We start from the raw sequence: 21414 nt of genomic DNA, 5'->3' as shown, positions 1-21414 counted from the left end.
TGGTGTGCCCATCATGAGAAGGTCGTGGACCTGTTGGAGTGAGTTCAGAGGAGGACATGAAGGTGATTAGAGGGCTGGAACACCTCTGCTATAGAGATAGGCTGAGAGAGTTGAGACTGTTCAGAAGGCTCCAGGGAGACCCTAGAGACCCTTTGAACAGCTAACAAAGTTCCAAGACAGCTGGAGTGGGGTTTTTGACAAGACAGGGAGTGACAGGACAAAGGGAGACAGCTTCCAACTGACAGAGGGAAGGTTTAGATTAGGTATTAGGAAGGAATTCTTTCCTATGAGGATGGTGAGGCATTGGTATGTGTTTCTCAGAGAAGCTGTGTCTGTTTCATCCCTGGAAGTGTTTAAGGCCAGGTTGGATGGGGCTTTGAGCAAGCTGGTCTATTGGGTGTCATGCCTACCAAAGGCAAGGGGCTTGGAACTAGATCATCTTTCATGCCCCTTCCAACCCAAGCCATTGTGTGGTTCTGATTCTATGATTATGTACTGCAGGAACTGAAATGTGGAAATTGTTATCAATAATTTTAAGCACCAGACAAAATAATTTTGTTAATCTCTGAATTTATCCCAAATTTTGGCAGAATTTTCCAAAAAGCTTCAGTGGGAAGACTGAGGGCAGGTGAGGAATGTAATGTAGCCTAAACCTAACCTCCTTCCGCTTAAGACCATTTCCCCCTGTGCCATCACTATTTGCCCTTGTGAAAAGTCTTCTTTCATCCTTCTTGAAAGTCCCTTTCAGGTACTGGAAGACACTCGAAGGTCTCGTACAGCTACCTGTGCTGTTCTATCAGGCATGGTAGCTGCTAGAGTGGGAATGGAAACCCTGGCTTTGGCAGGCAATCTTGGTGTCAGTGGTGCCTCTGCTGCTGTTATGTTGAGGAGCTGCAGCCCAGCCCCAGGAAATGTGGCAGCACCAAAAGCTGTTGCTGGCTTTTACCTTCCCCTCGTTGCCACAGGTACACATAAATGCACAGCCACCACACAGATCTTCCACATGGACACACACATCATTCCCATGATCCCAAATGGCATCAGCAGCTGTCAGGGATTTGTACCACCAAAACTGATTCTCCTAGACAATGCAAGGTCCTCAGAGGAATGACCTGCAGCGTGTTCTTGCTGGCTGGAAAAAGTGAGATGGGCACACAAAGTTATTTGAATCGGCAGAGTCTTTGGTACCTGGTCACTGGAAGAATGACTGGCTCTTCAGAAAAATAAGGAGGAATACAAAAGACTTATTTGTGCTGCCTGAGGAGTCACTCTTAAAGCCTTCTCCATCATTCTTTTGCCTGCAGATTAGTTAAATCAAATGCTGCTCCTTGCAGAATTAGAGCAAACACAGCGGGTGCATTGTGACTTGAAACTGCAATGTGGCAGTTGTTTCACATCACCAGAAGAAAGCCTATGAGCTATGATGCAGCCACTAGATGGGGCAGGCACCCGCCCAGCAATCTCTGTGCAACCACGACGTTCCCTTACGGAGCCAAGGGCAGCTCCAAAACTGAGCACATCACGCGTTGCGCCGGCAGAAAGCATCCAGGCAGAGCGCAGTGCTGACCTTCGCTCTTCCACTGCAGCTGTAAACTGCTCCACCAGCTCTGGGATATGTGCTCTCCTTCCCACCTACATAACATTCTTTACTCATGTCAGATTCCAGCTCCAAAACTGAAAATGTCCAGCGACTGCTCCCAGAGAAAAGCTGCCAGGCAGGAAGCTGTTGCATGCTTTTTTTTTTTTTTTTTTTTTTTTTTCCTCATGCAGGCTGTAAACCACACCAGAAACAGCGGGGTCATGTACTTTCCTTCTCACTTAAATGTGAAATCCTGTCCTTTTAATAGCCTGCAACTAAGCTTGAAAATTCATGGATTACTCCCACACAAAAGTGCCAGGACAGAAAATTCTTGCTGGCTGTAAACTGCTATAATTTTTGCTAGACTGCACTCCCAGCACAGGTTAAGATCCCAGGTGAACTCACCCAGTACCATGAATCATTTCAAACTGAAAAAAATGTGATTGTACACTTAAATTAGGAAGGCAAGTACGTAGCTCCAGTGTCAGTGCTGCAGTCTGTAGGATGCACAGGGAAAGAGCAGACTACTGCAGGAAGGTAAAGGCCAGCACCCTTCTGATTTGTCACTTATTGTTTTGGAGTCATCACCAGGTATTTTGAGTATCTGAGCTTATTTGGTGTTGAGATGCATTTAGCTGACTAGGCAAGTTAATATTCCCATCTGGACGCACTGTTGAAAGGCTACAAGGGGAAGGATATGACCAGAAGCAGCTGTTTTGTCACCTTTTGTGTTGGAGAAGTCACCAAGTCACCAGGCATTTTCAGTTTTGGAGCTCCATCTCTGTTGAAGCCAGAGAGTGTGAGAGTACAGTTAGTTGGTTAGGCAGGCATGGAGCCTTTAGTGTTGGTGCTGCTGCTGAAAAGCTGTGGGGGAAAAAGCAAAGCCAGTAAAACCTTTCAGGCACCTTTCCGTGGGACCTCTCACTGTATATTTTCAATTTTGGATCTGTATTTGGGGAGAGTTGCAGAGAGTCAGGGTGCATTTAGGTTCTTTATCTTGACTTTGTAGCCTTTCAACAGGCTTGGGTGATAGTGATGATTTGGCTGGGACAAAAGACAGAGCTCTGGTTTGGCTGGGACCAGAAAATGGTCTGTCAATAGCAATAGTGCTCAGGGCTGACCAAGTCTTTTGTGTAAGCCTCAGATGGCAGCTGGCCTTTTTCTTGCTGGCTGTGGTCACTTCCTTGGTTAGGTGTTAGAGCAGAGACAGAACTCTGATTTTGCACCTTTGGATGGGAATGCCAAGGACAACTGAAACCTAACAGCAGTTTTGGCCTTGTCAATTCTTTGTGTATTTAGTTTATCTTTGCTAGTCTGTGCGTTTTAACCACACCCATGGCTGCCACTCCCGATTCCTGACAGCCCCAGGATAGCTGGAGACATTTCAAGACCTGTGCATGATTGCTCATTAATTACTATGTAGTCATCCAGAGACTATAATCCCAAACTGCTACCATTCCTGCACACCTTGTTTGTGTGGTTCACTAGGCCTGGAGAAGACTTTACTGCAGAATCATCTCCAAACCAGCTCTGCTTTGGTCTGTGGTTGGAGGACCTCATTTCCACCCGTTCAGGAGAGTCCTGAGTTATGAAGCTGGACTTGTTCTTGTATTCACTCAGGAACAGCTATTTTTATTAGCTCTTGTGGAGCCTGAACTAGGGCCAGAAGGCTGCAACACAACAGTGTGATCCAGGATTTTAATAAGTGTACATCTGGCATTAACAGGAGCTTGTACTGCAGCACCAGTACCCAGAAAAATTGATTGTAGACTGGAAGGTGACATAGGCCATTTCTCAGTATGTTCAATTTTTCCTTAAGTGGCTCAAAGCATTTGCTTTTAGTATTGATTGAACTGTATTCACTGCTTTGAGAGAGACATCATTTGCTCCTTTCAGATTCAGGCACACAGAAAATTATAGCAATTACTAATATACGTAAAGGGAATAAGTCTTGGTTATACAATTAAAGGCACTTTAACTATAAGTAAATATGCATTTTTAAAAATGCATGTTTGGGCCACACCTAGACTTAGTCTCTTATTCCACTTGTTACTGCAAAGGTTTGAAATGATTCTTGGCTACAAAAATGCAAAACCCTATGCTGCCTCCAGAGACATGGTCTTCAGTGCAAGGGCTCCCCATGTTCAGTCATGCAGTTACATGTGAGGATCTCTAGGAACACTGAATACAAATTGTATATCAAAGCATTTCTTTGTTAATTTATGGAAGCTTTTTTGCATGTGCCCTTATTTTTAGGAACTCAGCAGTTAGGAGTGCGTAGAAATTTCCAAGATTTACACAGACAAATAGAGAGAGACTGGGACACTAGTGCTGCTCATTTTCTTTTCCTCCTAGGAGAAGACTGGAATAATGAGTTTACACAGAAGTCTGCAAATAATGTAACACGTTTTCAGGCTCTGATCATGTCTTCAACATCCCTTCTACTGAAATGTCTTCCTTAATCAGATAGAAGACAGAGCCTGCTTCTTGTACTTGACTCCTTAAATGTGTGTTTTAAAGGACACAGTGCAGAAGAATGTTAAGGAGGGCAGAATTTATCAGCCAACAGAGGTGAAATTCCTGGTGCAACTAGTAGTGAGGTTGAGGTTGCTGTTCCAGGTAGGCACAGGCACACACACACCACAGGTACACATAAATGCATAGCCACCACACAGATCTTCCACACAGACACACACATCACTCCCATTATACCAAATGGCATCAGCAGCTGTCAGGGATTTGTACCACCAAATCTGGTTCTCCTAGACAATGCAAGGTACTCAGAGGAATGACCTGCAGCGTGTTCTTGCTGGCTGGAAAAAGTGAGATGGGCACACAAAGTTATTTGAATCGGCAGAGTCTTTGGTCCCTGGTCACTGGAAGAATGACTGGCTCTTCAGAAAAATGAGGAGGAATACAAAAGACTTATTTGTGCTGCCTGAGGAGTCACTCTTAAAGCCTTCTCCATCATTCTTTTGCCTGCAGATTAGTCAAATCAAATGGTGCCCCTTGCAGAATTAGAGCAAACAGAGCTGGTGCATGTGACTTGAAACTGCATGTGACAGTTGTTTCACATCACCAGAAGAAAGCCTATGGGTTTTCCTTAGATTAAATAACATCCCTGAAAAATGTCTTATACTAAATGGAAATCTTGGAGTTGCAAGACCTGTCTTGGAGCCATTACTTATATATTGTATGAAAGACTGGAAAAATGAGGTCTTAATATACAAAGAGGAATCGCCTCACTTTATACAAGATCTCTTCTGTCTTCGAACTACCAAATCTCCTCAACTGCTGGCAGCACATAAGACCATGTTAACTAGTTCTCAGGTTATGCATTAAAAGATCTGGTCTTTGTAGTGCTTACATTTTGAAGTTTCATGATCAAGATGCCTGGTTACCTGCATGGCATAGTCCCCTTGTCTTTTTGTTTCTCTGCAGCTGGGGAACAGTTGCCCACAGGTTCTTGTTCCAACTCAATTCTAGCTGAAGCTCTAGAGAGAGCAGATCTTTCCTGGCTCACGGACCAGCTACAGCCTCAACCTGATCAGGCCTTGTGGAATGTCTATTGGCAAGGATCATAGGATCATTAAGGCTGGAAAACACTTCTGATGTCATCAAGTCCAACCACTGACTGGCCGCTTCCTTGTCAACTAGGAACATGGCATATAGTGCCACGTCAAGCTGTTTCTGGAACACCTCCAGGGATGGTGACTCCACCACTTTCCTGAACAGTTCATTCCAATGTTAAACAACACTATCCACAAAGAAATTCCTCCTGATGTCCAGCCTGAATCTCCCCTGGCACAGCTTGGGGCCATTTCCTCTCATCCCATTGCTGGTTGCCTGGGAGAAGAGATCAATTCCCACCTGGCTACAACCTTCTCTCTGCCACCTGTAGAGGGTGAGGAGGTCTTCCACAAGCCTCGTTTTCTCCAGGCTAAACAACCCCACCTCTCAGCCACTCTCAGCCACAGGACATACCCTGTAGACCCTTCACCATTGCCCATTGCCCTTCTCTGGGCACGCTTCAGTACCTCAATGTCCTTCCTGAACTGAGGGGCCCAGAACTGGATTGAGTCAAAGAAGAAAAAACAGCAATGTTTTTGGGTATCAATCTCATTTTCCTAAGGTTGCAAACTTTTGCTTTGACTGGTAGACTCTGGATGTTTCTGAAAGGGTAAAACCAGAGGATTCCATGAAGTGGTAGAGGTTTGAGTGGGCTATTGTGGGGCCTTGTGTATTGCTCTCTTTATAAAATGGAAAGATGTAAAGCCCAGGAGAGGTCCTTTTACTACAAGGGGTGGGAGATTATTCAGAGCCTCAATCTGGAGTGAACTGATTCATTTTCTTTGTATCAGAACACAAAATTTGAGGTGATGACATTTCAAAAAGGAAGCTCTCAAATAGATTCCTTAATTTTAATTCCATTACCGTCTGGGTGCTTTAAAGCCTGGTGAGTCAATCTGCCCATGTTGACCTAACATGCAGAGCAATATGAATAAGGAAACAAGGAAAACAGTGAAAACAGGAAAGCTTTTCTACTGAATAAAAATTACTTTTACTCTTTAAAAGGCTCACTGTTACACATTTTTGTCCTTTCTGATCAAATTAAATACATTCTCGTGGTTCCTTATAACAAAGGTCTGTAACAATCAAATCTTAGAGTTGAATATGTCATTTTTTTTAAGATTTTGAGCTAATTCAGAATGTCATCAACATAATAACTGCCTAAAAATTGCCTTCTTCATATATTGTTGGGTATTTTGTTTTATTATAAATGATTTTTTATATCAAATTGTTCTTTTAAAAACAGTAATATTCCTTAATAATTAGATTAGCTAAACCAGAAAGTAACAATACTTATTGTTTGCACTGTTCCTGCACTCTGCCTGACATCATCTATTCTTCTCATTACGTGGCCCTCTGGATTCTCTAGCAGGTTTCTTATTTCTGTTGTTTCTGAAGAAAGACTGATGACAGATTTTGATTGTCTTTGCTGGTCTTTTTTAAACTTTTTTTCTTAGCGTGCCCTGCTTTGTTTACACTATCCTATTTTCATAATTTAGACACAAGCAAGCATTTTTCAAGGATGACTGTATACATTACATTACTTCATAGGTAAAGAAGAATGGTTGGTATTTCAAGCATTGGTATTGCATGACATATGAGGCTGTAATACTTAATTTTTCAGAAGCAGAACTAAAACATATTCAATAATATTGTGTTGAAAGCTTAGCAGTTTATTTACTAACAGTCTATCTGTAAAAAAGACCTTTCAGGTACTGAATAATTTATGGTTTGCTCTTCTCAAGAGAACAGTCTTACAATGACCTGATCTTTACTACTACAGAAAATGAACAACATCAGAAAAATGCTCTATCCATTCAATATTAAATTACACAGAATACTCGGCCAACCACATCGTGGCCTCTTGCCAATGAACATTCTGAGAAATACTTTCACTTGCAAACCTAAAAGCTTGCAGAAAAGGATGAGCCTTGAAAAACTAGAAGGCGGTATGGCAAAATTTATCCAAAGCATGTAAACCTTAGGACATGCACAACACTTTTCAGAGATATGTTGGCTTTTTAAAACAAGATGTTTCATCACAGAGCATTGGATGAATGTGTCGTGGGAAAGCATATATCAGATTATAATTTCCTGAGAAAATCACAGTCTAGTAAGTAGCCTGGGACTGTTGTGAGAATGTTTGCCTAAGTCAAATGGAAGCTGGGGCTCTGATCCTATATCCACCTCTTTCAGGTAAAGAAATCAGGCAATAAAACAGGTATTGTAATGTGTGAGGTGTGGTGGATTGTCTGTACGTCATCTCAGGTGAAGTAATGACTTAGAAAGTACTTACAGTCCTTGCTGTGCAGTGTTATGCAAATATAAAGTGAAGCCATAGAGCAGAAATGAGTAATTATATATTACTCAGTCTTCTGGAAAATCCAAATCCACACTGCTAAAAGATACTCATATTTCTCATTAACTTCCTGCTGATTCTCTGACAAAAAAGAAAACAGGCATGACTTAGATTGACCAAGTATTTGAATGTCTCAGCTCAATATTCAGACTATGCAGCATTCTGCATGCCAGGTGGACATTGTTCAACTGCTTTATTTTCTAATTTGTGACTGTATCTAGTGCCTAGATTCTGCACATACAGATATGGTGGGCATTTTGGGACAGTGTAGGGGTATTTGACGTGGCCTACAGAAGCTAATTGGGGTATTGTGTGTGACTAGTCACAGCCTCACAGAATGCTCTGTTACGGTAGTGTACATGCTAAAAACTGAAATAGTCACAGAAAATTAGTGGATTCAGCTTTGGCTGAAAAACGCCACATTGCTCTGGCCTGCATGTGTGCCCAGATGGCATGAGAAAAGAAGGTAAATTTAGTCTGATAAAATGGATTGAAAAATTCAACATTATTTGAAAGAAAGTTAACTTGTGAAAAACACGTTTTCAATGCAACTCAAATCATCACTTTGACTCATCTAGAGAAAGAATGAAGGGAGGGAAAAGTAGTTGTATATAAAACTGCTTAATAACAGAGAGCTAATGCAGTAACTTTCTGAAGTCTGGACGGGGTGAGTTGAAGACATGCCAATTTTCTGTTGTCCAAAAGGCATGTGACACAATTCTACTTTGAAAATCAAGTATACATCTGTATTTGCATTGCTTTGGTCTTGAAGTTGACACTGTTCCTTATTTCATCAAATTTCTATCCAGACTATGATATCCAGTTACTCTTTCCTTACGCAATACAAAGCAGGTCAACAGACTGGTTTAAGATTTTCAGCATCAAGGAACTTTCTGTGTTTCTTATAACTGCTGCTTAATGTGAGCTTCATTATCTCTCCATGTTAAATCCTGATCTCTATGCTTCTAGATTTATTATCTCTGGCTCCTAATTTCTTAATCATACAACTGAAAATTTCTTCTTTTTCCCTTTCTACCAAAGACACCTGCAATAGTTTCCTCCCTACGTGCAACCTGAAGAATTATGCCTCAGTACTGATGTGTTCTTATCACAATGTTGCTACAATACAAAGAAGTCCTCTGGAATCAGTAATTTCACTAAAGTAATTAATTCAGTGGATTGTTTCCAGAGAAACAGGTGCTTTTCAATTGTTCTGAACATAGATTCTTCCAGGGTTTCAGTTTTTCCAACACTTTTTCTTTTTCATGTTTGGTTGTTAACAAGAAGGCCCTCTTACCATCCTGCTAAAGACACACTGCACTTCAATAAAGGGTGAGCTTCTGAAGCAATTTACACCAGGACCCTGGGGTTGTTTACTATTTCCTCCTCCCTCCTTAATTCTTTTTGCCTGTTACTTAGCACCTGTTTAAAGTAAGAGATGGGGTCTGAAGCATTCCAAAGCTGCAAATATCTATGGCATACTGTTAACTGTTTTCTGACATCATTTCAACTGATGCAAGCAGCTTCTTTTAATAGTAGACTGCCCTCTTTGCACGCCACACACCTGCCACTCAGCATTGTTACTGTGAGGCCACATCATTCCGGGAAGCTTTGTGTCACATTTCCCACTAGTAACACAGTGGGAATAGTCACTCCCATAGCTCCAGCAGCATCTGGGGCAGTTTCCTTTGTGTCCCAACTTGGTCATCAGAAGGGTTTTAAGAAAGATTAGTAGGTAACCTGGTGAGGCACAGGTAGCTTTAAACATCAGCTATGCTGATAGGAAGAGCAATTTAATTTATTATTATATTTATTATTTAATGGTAAATAAGTGTGGCTGAATCATTAGCTAGAGGCTTGAAAGAACATATCTTATCATCAAAGCTGAAATTGGTAGAATCAGGCTTTTAACAGATGCACATCAATTTCTACACCACATTACTATAGTAGTCCTCATTTCCTCCTCATATTCTTTACCTCAAACAACTTCATGCCCTCTCTCAACATTACTCAACACCTTTTTAAGTGCCCCCAGCTCTTTTTCATGTTCCTAGTTTCTCCTGGAGTATATTCAGCTTCCTCTTCCCATTCATCATCTGCTTGGTTGAGAAGACAAAGTAGAAAGGAAATTGCCTGTTACTTCCCCAGGGCTGCCGTTAGAGGCTGCTGTTGCTTGGCCTACCTTGTTTTGTTTCAGATTGGCTCTTTTTTCCATTTCCTATGCAAGGATATGAATCCAATCCCCAATTACTGTAGATTATTTTGTTTCCTTGGTAGTATTATCAAGCAATTAGCCAACACATCAAGGAAACTGGTTCTTCCCCTCTGTTCAGTGGTTGGGAGACCACAATGAAGTTCTGCATCCAGTACAAGAAAGGTATTGACAGACTGAAGGAGTCCAGTGGAAGGTCTGGGATGATCAGGGACTGGGACAAACTTACAGAAGGAAACAGTCTAATTTAAGTTATCCTAGAGAAACAAAGGCTACGTGGGCACATAATTTCAGTCTTCCACAATGTAAAGTGAGATAATAGAGAAGAAAGAGGCAGATTCTTCCTGGAGGTGCACACTGAAAGGGCAAGAAAAATGGATGCAGGCTATAATTTGGGAAATTCTGATTTAAGGAAAATAAGTGTTGACAACATGGATGGTTAAGCATGGGAGCAGATGTCCAGAGATGGTGTGGACTCTTCATTTCTCCAGATACTTAAAACATGACCACTTTGAAGTTATCCCTGCTTAAAATGAGAGATTTGAGCACATAATGTCAGGAAGTTCCTTTCTATCTAAATTATTTTGTGATTCTATATGTTAATTACTCTGAAACTTCTCAGATTTACTAAAATTCACCAACAGACTAACAAGTCATTTAATGGGGGGAGCAGGGATGAGGGGGAAAAGGTAGACTGACAGACAGATGAGTGCACAAATGAAGTAATGCCATCAGATTGCTTTCCCTAGAAATATGCTTCTCCTGACCTCTGGCAAAAATGGTAGACCACTGGCCAGCATCATTCCTTGCAAATGTTAGTGTCTACAGTAAGAAATCCAGATTACCATTAGGAGTTTGCTTTAGTGCCATTCTGAATGCAGCTGTAGCTGTATTGGTGTATTTTTACCTATCCTGGCTCCCATGCAGACATGAAAAAGTAGTGCATTAAGATTATTTCTGTTGTGTGATGTGTCTACAGGACACCTGTACAGAATAAGGAGTGGCAAATACTAACGAGTTGAAACATTAAGGAATCTTCAGCCATTGACACGATAATCAAAGAGGTAAGCTTCAATGAAACAATCATATAGGCAGGAACTGGTTTGACTTGCAATACCACATAAAGCTATGTGAAATATGAGAGCTTTCCAAAGCTATTGCTTGGGAGTTCACAGAGTGTGAGAACAGACAATAGTGAGGCAATTGAACGTATGTAAATTTTATGTAAATATCTTTTGTTCGACTATGATTGAAGCCATGGAGGAGGAGCACCATTTCAGGCCAATTTAAAAACCAGGGACAGGCTGTCAGCTTGAGATCAGTCTTTCTTCATGCACAGACATGTGGTCAAGCTTTCTTCTCGGTATTCTGTCCTTGAACTGGTTTCCCATCGTGTCTTCTGAAACGTAAGTGGTCACACAGTCTGTGTCTTTATGATAACACATTTTATTGTATTTCCCACCATCTTATTTCTTCTGGGACAATGCTATATGAAACAGGATATTTGAGACATAGATCCTTAAATGTGTTGACTTGGAAGTAGATGACATTGAAGGATGGTTTGGAATGGTGCTCTCCATCATGAAACTGCTGTGAAATCTAGTGTGAATGACAGAAACCTGGAACTTGAGTAGCTGAAGTGTGATGTGCATGGGTAAAGTGGCAAGGAGACTCGGGACTAGACTAACAAGTAATACTAATAATTAGGATTGATAAGCATCAGCAGCACAGAGAGAGCACTCTGTATGGGGAGGTGCTAGAGGCCAGGCCGTGGCTGGGACTAAGACCATGCTAAATGACAAACCCAGTAAAATTAGCATTCACATTAGCACTGTCAGTCTCCATGAGTTTATATAAATGGAAGATTTCAGCCACAGTATTCAAAAATATACCAATATTATAGCTTAAACCCTCTTCTCAAAAATTCTAGAGGAAAAACACAAAAAAAGGCAGCTTAGCTTCGTCTAATACACTGTTAATTTTAGTACTTTTAATTTTGGTCTTTGAATTTCATGCACCCTGAACTGGACAAGTGCAAATAAAAATAAAGGCAATATGAGCTGGCAAAGCTGTGGGAGAAAAAAAAGGGAAAGGATAAGATTAGAAAGAAAGATTATGTGATTCATGTTGTGCTACAAAACCAGTTCGTGAATTCTGTCATACGTTATTTAGAAAGAGTAGTTTGGGCAGCAAACTGCTGGACAGCAACAGAGTTTTAGAGAAACATAGCAAATATGAAGGAATGTTTTTCAGAGGAGTACTCCAGGGAAGGAAGGCTGCCCTATTTATAGAGAAGAAAAGTATAAGTAAAAAACTTCAATGGAAGAAAGAAACAAAGAAAACAACACAGGGAGAAGCATGGAAACAGGAGCGTGGAAACAGAACTGAGCATACAGATTAGCTTGGACATTCCCTAGAATTTTCTGCAAAATGGAAAGGCAAGATCATTTCTTATGCATGAAGTGGATTAACTCATGTCAGTTCTTATCCAGGAGCTATTCAGAGAATGAGAAATTTAAAGATTGTTGCAACTGTTAACTAGTATTTTTGTGATTGGTCCCAACAAGAAGCTAAATATTGTTCCTCCTTATGGGAGGCTGCAGAAGTTTAGGTACACACTTAGGTCATGGGAGGACAATAGCAGCTATGCTTTAGCCACTTCAGTAATTAGAGCTGTGTAAATACCTGGAATGGAAAGGTTCAGTATCATGCTGGGTAAGATACTGCACATAATGATGCCAGTCCCTCAGCTCGGAAAGAATTGTGAGGGATTAAAAAGTTGACATTTGTACTTCCTTAGCATATTATCTAAAATCCATTGAAAGAAATTGAAATCCTTCCATTGGTTTGAGCAAGTATTGGATCATGTCTTCCTTCACGCCTATGGCACTTTGGTGGTATTTTCCTCTCCTGTTTGCTCTGACTTTCCTCCATGGCTGAATTTTGTGATTGGTCTTACAGGCAGTATGTGCTGCTGGTCCCATCGGTTGTGCGGAGTGATGCTCCACAGACGGCTTGTGTGCAGTTACACAACCTCAGCGAGCCTCTGTCCATGAGCATTGTCCTGGAATATGGCAGTGTCCAGAGGACTCTCTTTGAGGAACCCGTGACAGAGAATGACTTCTTCAAGTGCAGCGAGTTCCAGGTATTTTCTCTTTTGAAACTACTGAAGAGGGTATAGAAGCTGGAAATAATTATGATTGCAACTCTCCTTATCAGTGAGGGAAAGAAGACAAAGTGTTTAAAGTAAGATAAATGGTGTAAAGGCTGAAAAAACAGGAAAGAGACCTGTGGATTGTAGAAGGGAGCTAGAGAAAGACTTTCAATCTCCATCCCCGCAGTGAATAGAGCAAAATTTTAGATTGTTATCACAGTTGCATGCTCCTTATGGAACTGTAGAAGTATCAAGCAAGATGATAGGTCCTATATGGATCCCAGTTATTCCCTTTCCCATGACGCTGCAAATCTGTACACACAAGAAAAAGAGTCCCAAGGTGAGGTCTTCCAGAATGCATCAGCAGAAAACACTTCAAAATTAAAGATATATGGCTGTGGCAACCTGCATGTAAGCAGGGAAGTGCATAGGACAGTACACAGCTTCAAATCTTATTACCTGATGACAGATTATGGGCCTTCCACAGCAGAAATTCCCAGAAATTATCTCACTGACAAAGGTGGATCTTCTCATGACTTTCCATAAGCTATTTATGACTCAACTGACAGTATACTACTCTAAAACCCTGGGCATCTGGGAACATCAGCATGTCTCATTTACCACTTTTCCTCTGGGATTTTGCTCCTCTCCAGGTTCCTCCTGCTACTTCTGATCCCCTGGCATTCATTTCCTTCTCAGCCAGAGGTGCCACAGTTGACTTAGCTGAGAGAAGATCAGTGGCAATTCAGAATGTGGATGGTGCTGTCTTCGTCCAGATGGACAAACCCCTCTACAAGCCAGGACAAACAGGTGGATGAAGGGTTTGAGTCACCTAGAAAAGTGAGAAATTGAGTGAAAGGGTGGGTCAAGAATGACAGAAACTTACTCTTGTGGAATAAAAATCTCATCTGAATTTGAGATCATCAAAATTATTGAAAAAGAGAACCAATTCACAACAGTGCAATGAAGTAGTAGAATTCATGTGTTTGTGCTTAGTTAATTGACTTTACAGGATCTTTGGTTCTGTCAGGTTTACTTGAGGAGAGGCACATAAAAAGTATCCTTAAAAATTCAGAAAATAATAGATTAAGTTTGGAGCTAATAAAGTTAATATAAAAATGAAGCAAGCACCTCATTTTCTGTCAACAACTCTTTCTCCTTACCTGTTGATCTATTTCAAAGGGCTGATTCCATCACAATATTTAAATGACAGTACTAGCTGTGGTGGAGTTAGCTATCTCTTCAGCATAATTATACTTTAGTCCAAGTGGGTAATAATTGAATATATTTCAGCTGACATTAATTTTGGTTTTCTTTTTTGACTGGCTAAGATAATCCTTTCATGTTCTCTGGGCACTCTAGATTTCCAACAAAGCCTGGTCAAAGCTGTGTATTGAAAATTATTTATCACTGCTAATGAAATAAAAGACAGAGGCATCTGCATGTGACACTTGGAGATCTGACACTTGGTGCCAGGTTGATGGTTGGGCTAGACAGTTCTTGAGGTTTCTTCCAACCTTTGATTCTATAATCCTTTTTTGTCCTGTTTTTTTTTTTTCAGTGATGTTTCGTGTGGTCACTTTGGACACCCAGTTCAGACCGGTACAGGAGACGGTAAGTGTGAGTTATAGGCAAAATTTTTCAAGTACCCTCTTGAGGTACGTCTTCACTGAGACTCTCACTCTTAGATATTGAATAAGAAGGGCCTGGAATAGGCTTCCTGGTATTATTTCTATATTGTATTTTTTGTATTTTGTATCTTTGCTGTAACTCCTTACCTTCGCACTCCGTCATTTCCCTTCCTTTGTAGAGGGCAAGGCTCTGAAAGCACTTGTGGAAATCTCTCACAGCACACAGATTTTGTAGTCCCAGATATGTATAAAAAGACTGGATATTTTTTCAGAAAAAAAATTACAAACAGGTTATCCTCTAAAAATTATCTTTTTAATTACAGGCATGAGTTGTAAATTGTTTCCCTGGCCCAGTCTTATCTAAACAGAAAAAGCTTTTCACAGTTTTCCTTGTGTTCTAGTATTTATCAACCTCCACTGTTAGATTTTCATTTTGATGATTTTTTTTTTCCTCTCCCTTTATTCCCTCCTCCAGTATCCCAGAATCATCATTGAGGTAAGAGATACAACATGAATTTAAAGAACAAGTTCTTTTGGGAAGACTGTACTTCATCATTTCCCATAGAGTCAACAGCTGAGGGAGACTCATCCAGAGCACACCATTTAAAGCCAATGGATTTGAGGTTGAACAGTGGCAATATCCTCTACCAGCACCAGAGGAGAAGAAATAAGCACAACTGGAGCTGTTAGTCAGAGGTGTCATGGGGCTGCTGCTCTGCCTTTCATTAGAGTTCAAACAGGAGTGTTCTGTCCAGGCATATCTTGGGAGGACTACAGCAAATAACTTGTGAAAGAGCCTCATTCTTATTCATAAGCATAAGAATAGTGACTTTCTGAAATGCCATTTTCTCATGGGGATGGGCTAACAATGAATCATCTTCTACCACATTTCACACTTTCTAAGAGGCCAGCATAATATTCCTGCTTTACAAAGGCAGTTGAGTCAGAATGATTTATGCTACGAGTGTTCTAGATAGGAGGCCTGTGTCCCACATGCAACCTATGTCCCACTCAGGAGCTGTTTCTGAATGATCTGAGGCCATCTGTCAGTGTAGCTAATTTCCAGTTAAACATAAATTTAGGTTTGTTAAATCACAAGCAGAGATGGAAAGTCAGAGCACATGTCATCAACCCCAAAGCACTCTTAGCCTGTGACTCATTTAGCCATTATGTTAGAAGACAGGCCTTGAAAGAAGGCGAGAAGTGGTGATAAGGTTTTGCTGCATCTCTTTCTTCCAGGATCCAGAGCAAAACAAGATCTTCCAGTGGCTGGAGGTGACATCGAAGCACGGAATCGTCCAGCTTTCCTTTCCACTAATCCCAGAGCCTATTCTGGGGTCCTACAAAATTACTGTGGAGACAAAGTCAGGTGAAAAAGAGTACCAGTCCTTCAGAGTGGAGGAATATGGTAAGTAAAGGCTCATAAACTATCCTGTGCTAGCAGTGAGGCCCTGCCTAAGTCAGAGAAAAACTACTAATGCAGAGTTTTAGTCCTTTGAATTCTCCACATCATGCCTGGAAAAGAAAGGCATGGAGAGAGCTGGGTGGACTGCTGCATGAGAAACAGGCCTTTCCCAGCTATGTTGTCATTATTGCTGGTGACCTGCAATAAAAGATAAGTTGACGAGAGGTGGTGTCAGCAATCTATTTGATTTTGTTATTTCCATTAATCTGTTGCCTTTCTCCTTCACTGCAACTGGATTGCATAATAACTTTTGTTGTCCAGGGCTTAACTAATTTGAGACATTGGCATTACTCATTTTTCTGTAAGAAAAGAGATTAAAGCGATTTTACCATGGGTTTTGCTGTGACTATTATAGATATTAGTCTGATTATTATTCAATTTTACAGAAGTTACTCATCTTACCATGGTAGGTTATTTTTTCCATTGTAATATACTACAGCCAGTTCCTAGATAGGTGCTTTTTTAATCCATTTCCTCTCCCTTGCTGGTGAAAATGTCTTTGCCAAGTGTTTGGTTTTTTTTACTGTCTTACACACACACACACACACACACCTGTGTATGGCATGCAATTGCTGATCAGTCATATTCATGTTACATTCTCAGTGCTGCCAAAATTTGAAGTGACAACCACTGGGCCAAAGACAATTTCTTTCTTCGATGAAGAAGTCAGGGTGAACGTTTGTGCCTCGTAAGTATCAGAGCTGAAGACAGGACAATTGTGTCAACAAATGGTATAGGTATTGGATGGTGGGCTCTGCTGGGAAGCAGAGATCCTGCTGCTGGCTCAGAATGTGGCTTAGAGCAATTCCTTTAGCTATGACTTTCGTGATATAAAATAGGATAGCTCTTCTCCTGGTACATAACAGATTTAAAACCAGGAGAGTTTGTGCATACCTAAATGAAGCACTTCCTACTTGCTAGCTGTTGTGTTTTATTATCTCAGAAAATGAGCGTCTATCATTAAAATTACTGGCTGTGGTGCTGCCAAGGTGTGGAGTGCCAGGAGCTAAAAGGGTGAATAGGGTCAGTATGTTCTGCCTTGTGTAAGGTGCCAATGAGAAAAAGCTGCAGGGAATGATATCCTGAGTCCAGCACTGCTTTCCAGCTTCAGACCTTAAAGAATGATTGCACCAAAACTATGGTGAAGCAGGGTTTTTTTTACAAAATGGCAGAAACAGCCAAAAAATAGCAGAAGGGAATTCTACTAGGGCTGACTGATAGTAATTCCCAACTGCTCTTCTGTCTGTCCTGTGGATACTGCAGAGGGATTTAGAGTCTGCATTGCTCTGCAACTTTTGCAGGTCTCATGCTAAATCCACATGATTGAATTCTCATGTTTCTTCCTCTCCTAGGTACACTTATGGCCAGCCAGTGCAAGGGAATGCCCAAATTAATGTGTGTCAGCAGCGCTTTTACAGTCCACTGTGTGTACAAAACCGGGAAAAAACCTGTGAAGCTGTCACTGGACTGGTATGATACATAACAAGTTCTGTCTTCCCTGTCAGCTTTACTACCCAACATGTAGCACAGTATTCAGTGGCTTCATTAATTTCCAAGGGAAATTAATTAACCAGAGAGACAATCTCCTAGGTGTGGTTTTTCTCACTATCTCACAGGCAATGATGAAAGACTTCACTAAAAGACTGATTTTCCCTCAGAAAGAATCAGTAGGAAGGAGGGAAGCTTATGAAACTGTAAACTTGTAATAATTTCTGAAACACTGGGGCAGTGTTTGTACCAAATCTAATCAGCAGAACTCTGCTGGGAGTCTTTGAGGACACAATATTAAATGAATGAGTAATTTGTCCACTAGCCCAGACTCAATGTGCTGTGGTCACAGAGCAAAAGCATCATGCAAGATGGGTTTAAGAAGGAGCATGAGCATAGAGAAGACTAGAGGGGATAAGGAGAGACGTTTCCAGGTGCTAGAGTAAATAATATTGAAACAGTCATCTGGGATGGGAGCTGGGGAGCAAGAAATGTAAGATAGGCAGGGAGCTCTTCAGAGATGCACTAATACATAATGAGGAGCAATTTTGAAAACCTTGAGAAAAATGGGTTTTCCCCTTTGTGCTGCTATTTCAGCTGGGAAAGGATGGCTGCCTCAACTCTGTCATCTCCATCAAAAAATTCCAGCTTTACCGCAGCTATGCCAGGATGTATGCCAGCCTCAACATAGAAAGCATCGTCACTGAAAATGGGACAGGTAACACCAAGTGGATGTTGGGATTAACTGATTAAAGCTAATGCATGGATCTTCCTGAGAGGAATCCCCTGCATCACCATCTGTGTGGCAAACAGGCAGCAATTATGGTTTTCTTTGCATAGCTCTCCCTCCAGAGCATCACCACTCCATACAGTTTATCAAAAGGAACAGCTTTCTGCCCATGTCTGATTTCTGTTTCTCCTCCTTTGTACTGGCTGTGTCTCACAGGTATCCAGATGAAGGCCTATGACTATGTTTCAGTCAACCAAGGAAATGACCAAGTGCAGTTCAGGAATATGGATTCCTATTACAAGAGGGGAATTCCTTACCATGGTGAGGTAGGTACAGGAGAGAATATATTTAGACCCAAACTCCCTGAGGTCCAGCACGATTATTTCCATGTTGCCCCATTTATGGCTGTCACCTGAATGTCCTGTCAGCTTCCCAAGATAATGCTGCATAACATTGACTGTAGAGTTCTCTTGATACCCCTAGAGAAAAAAGAGAATTGTATCACACCTGGTGTGTCAGGGTCTCTTTTCTGCTATAGTCAGAGGATGCCTAAAAAGTAAGTGGAAGGTCATATGAGTGGGGAAGAGGAGTCTTCAAGAAAATTCTTCAGAAATGGTTATGTGTAAACTAAAGGTAGAATACACCCTGTGTTGCATCACGCAATCCCAGGGATGTTTACTTGCAGCAGTGTAGATGTTGGAGCACGTTCCTACTTCTTAGCAACCTACACATGCAGGGTAAACCAGGCACAAAAAGGATGATGACCTGTACATCATCCTGACAGGCAATGGAGACTGTGGGTGTGCACAGACATGTAGGAGTTAAAAGGTTCTGCTGAGCTCCACAGGCTGCTTGTGGCCATGAAGTCATCTGGTTGTTTTAGGTGTGTTAATCAATGTTCTTCAATAAATATTTCTCCTCCCTTTGTGACACATAGCTTATTCTGCACTGATGGGAATTTCCCACTGATGGGAATTTTCCTGTCACAGAACTCCCGCTCCCTGAATATACTGGGAAGCATGTGCCTCTTCAATACATTTCACTCTTGATTTCTACTCCCTGCAACTGTCCTCAGTGTTTAGGTGACCACCCTCTAGTGCACAGAGCTTTTCTTTTGTTGTTGTTCTTGGTTTTGTTTCTGAATCCCTTGGGTATTCATTGTGTTCAGATCACTGTGACAAACGCGGATGGTGAACCTCTTGCCAGCAGCACCGTCCTGCTGGAGCTCAATGGAGAATATCTGGCCAACTATACCACAGACAAAAATGGCGTTGCTGCTTTTTCTATTGACACATCCAACTTCTTCGATCCCAGTTTGAAGCTGACAGTAAGTAAACACAGGCTACAATCTAATTCAGGGATAAATACTTCATAGGAGAGATGGTTTAGAAGGAATACCTGCAAACTCTGTGAAACTTGTATAAGAAAACACCAGTGCCTGAGAAGAGGCACACTGCACTCCAGCTGTGGTTTTGGGTTGTAGTGATCTTCAGTCCCTCCCTGCTTTTTCCTCCCCTTTATAAGCTCTTTTTGCATTCACCTTCGTTATCTTTATTCTGTGTATTAGAGGACCTTCCCCAGAGACTGCACTGCCTTTCCCATCTAGCCTTGGTGCATGCCAGCACCTTTTACTGCTGTTGACTGCTTCCCTGCATTTCTGCTGGCACAAACTCATGCCTGTTATCATCACATGGTCTTCTTGTATTGCCATGCCTTTATTCCGGTGTGATGGAAAGAGCTGAGAAAAAGTATGTCATTTAGAACAATGCCATTCTAATTCAGTGTAAGTCCCAGGAATGTATGCAACTGGTCCTAAGCTTGAAAAAAGCATGAAATAACCTCCCTATTGCAACGTGCCACAGGCATCTGCTTGCCTAAAGATGTCCAGAAGGCTGCTTATTCTTCATTGGTGAAACACAAATTTTTCATACCGGTTCTTGTTCGTGGCTTAAACAGCCTCACAAAATCAGTTTCCCAACAGAATATTTTACAGAAAAGAAGCCTTTGCCTCTCACCTGGCTTGCATTTTCTTTTTTTTCACACTGTTGACTCCACATGTATGGTTTTCCATTTCATAGATCAAACAGGCACCAGATGAATGTGCAGACTTTTTCTGGAGGATTGATAATGAGCCCAAAGACTCATTCATTGTCCGGCGTTTCTACTCACGGACCAACAGCTTTCTGAAAATTGAGCCAGTGACAGAGGAGCTCAGCTGTGGCCAGCAGAGAACAGTCAATGTTCACTATGTCCTGAACAGAGAAGGCTACAGAAACCCCACATACACAAATTTCTACTATATAGTAAGTCCTAATGTTACCTCTAAATCACCTTTTTTTCACCTTCTCTCGAACACCATATAAGACAGAAATCTTGGCACAAGACAGTGGTTATGGATCACGGCTCAACCTGATGGCCTTCAAGGCTTCTCAGAACACAACTCAAAATCAATTATTTCATGGTGGATGGGAGAAGGTACTTTTGATCCCCTTTAATGAGATTTTTCTATGCCCAGGTGATGACACAAGGAAAAATTGTTCTCAGTGGCCTGAAGCAGGTCAGCATTTCTGGTGGTAAGTTCCAAACCATGTTACCACTCATACTTCATACTTCAGGGCATAGTAATTTTTGCAAGTGATGAAAGCAGAGAACTTTGGCTAAATCAGGTACTGGTTCCTAAATCCCATAACCTCTTACTGCTCACAGAATCATTTTCTTTTGTTGCAGCATCTAGACAGGCCCTCGTATCATAATCAATCTTATCTTGTTAATAGAAATATATTTTGTTGTGATCAAACACATGGAATGCAACCTTCATCTATTTTATTGTATTATTTTATAATGCCAAGGAGTGTTTATGGTCTCACAGGTACTGTGTGACATCCTAGTCTCCGCCAACTAGGATTATAAAACATTTTAAAGTTTGGAACAATAGGTGTCCCATTAGAAAGGGATATTTAGCAGGCAACTCTTGAAATTCATTGCCCTTTCAGAAGTCTCCAAATACCCACAAATGACAGTGACCCTGACCTTCATTCTTTCTTTGTTAAAAGACCATTTTCTTGCAGAACCTGGTCTATTTGCCCACTTAAAGAGGTGACTTAATTAAGCCTCTCTCCCTATATAAGACTTGTTTCATTTTTGGTCTTAAGCTTAGTACCCTGTCCATGTACTTGCATTTTTCATCCATGTAGAGAAGAATTTCTTATTTTTTCATGTTAAGAGA

General features: G+C 41.2%; 1 protein-coding gene across 3 annotated transcripts in view; it reads left to right on the top strand.

The window, feature by feature from the left end:
* The first annotated feature begins 10997 nt into the window (after window positions 1-10997).
* The window catches only part of LOC100224071 (ovostatin), a 28871-nt gene continuing 18454 nt past the window's right edge, over window positions 10998-21414 (top strand). For 2 of the 3 annotated variants that reach the window (XM_032747310.3, XM_041715019.2), the window contains exons 1-13: window positions 10999-11126; window positions 12682-12865; window positions 13528-13684; window positions 14436-14488; window positions 14981-15001; window positions 15745-15913; window positions 16574-16658; window positions 17323-17440; window positions 18056-18176; window positions 18405-18514; window positions 19357-19515; window positions 20267-20491; window positions 20704-20761. In XM_032747310.3, coding sequence (XP_032603201.3) covers window positions 11062-11126; window positions 12682-12865; window positions 13528-13684; window positions 14436-14488; window positions 14981-15001; window positions 15745-15913; window positions 16574-16658; window positions 17323-17440; window positions 18056-18176; window positions 18405-18514; window positions 19357-19515; window positions 20267-20491; window positions 20704-20761 — 1525 coding nt within the window. In that variant the 5' untranslated portion in view covers window positions 10999-11061. Of the gene's footprint in view, window positions 11127-12681; window positions 12866-13527; window positions 13685-14435; window positions 14489-14980; window positions 15002-15744; window positions 15914-16573; window positions 16659-17322; window positions 17441-18055; window positions 18177-18404; window positions 18515-19356; window positions 19516-20266; window positions 20492-20703; window positions 20762-21414 lie in introns of all 3 variants that reach the window. The other variant, XM_072926454.1, reaches the window with a different exon arrangement.

Source organism: Taeniopygia guttata, chromosome 1, assembly GCF_048771995.1.
Source record: "Taeniopygia guttata chromosome 1, bTaeGut7.mat, whole genome shotgun sequence".
Classification (NCBI taxonomy): Eukaryota; Metazoa; Chordata; class Aves; order Passeriformes; family Estrildidae; genus Taeniopygia; species Taeniopygia guttata.
Note: the sequence above shows the minus strand (reverse complement) of the source record. Positions and strands in the feature narration are given on the sequence as shown.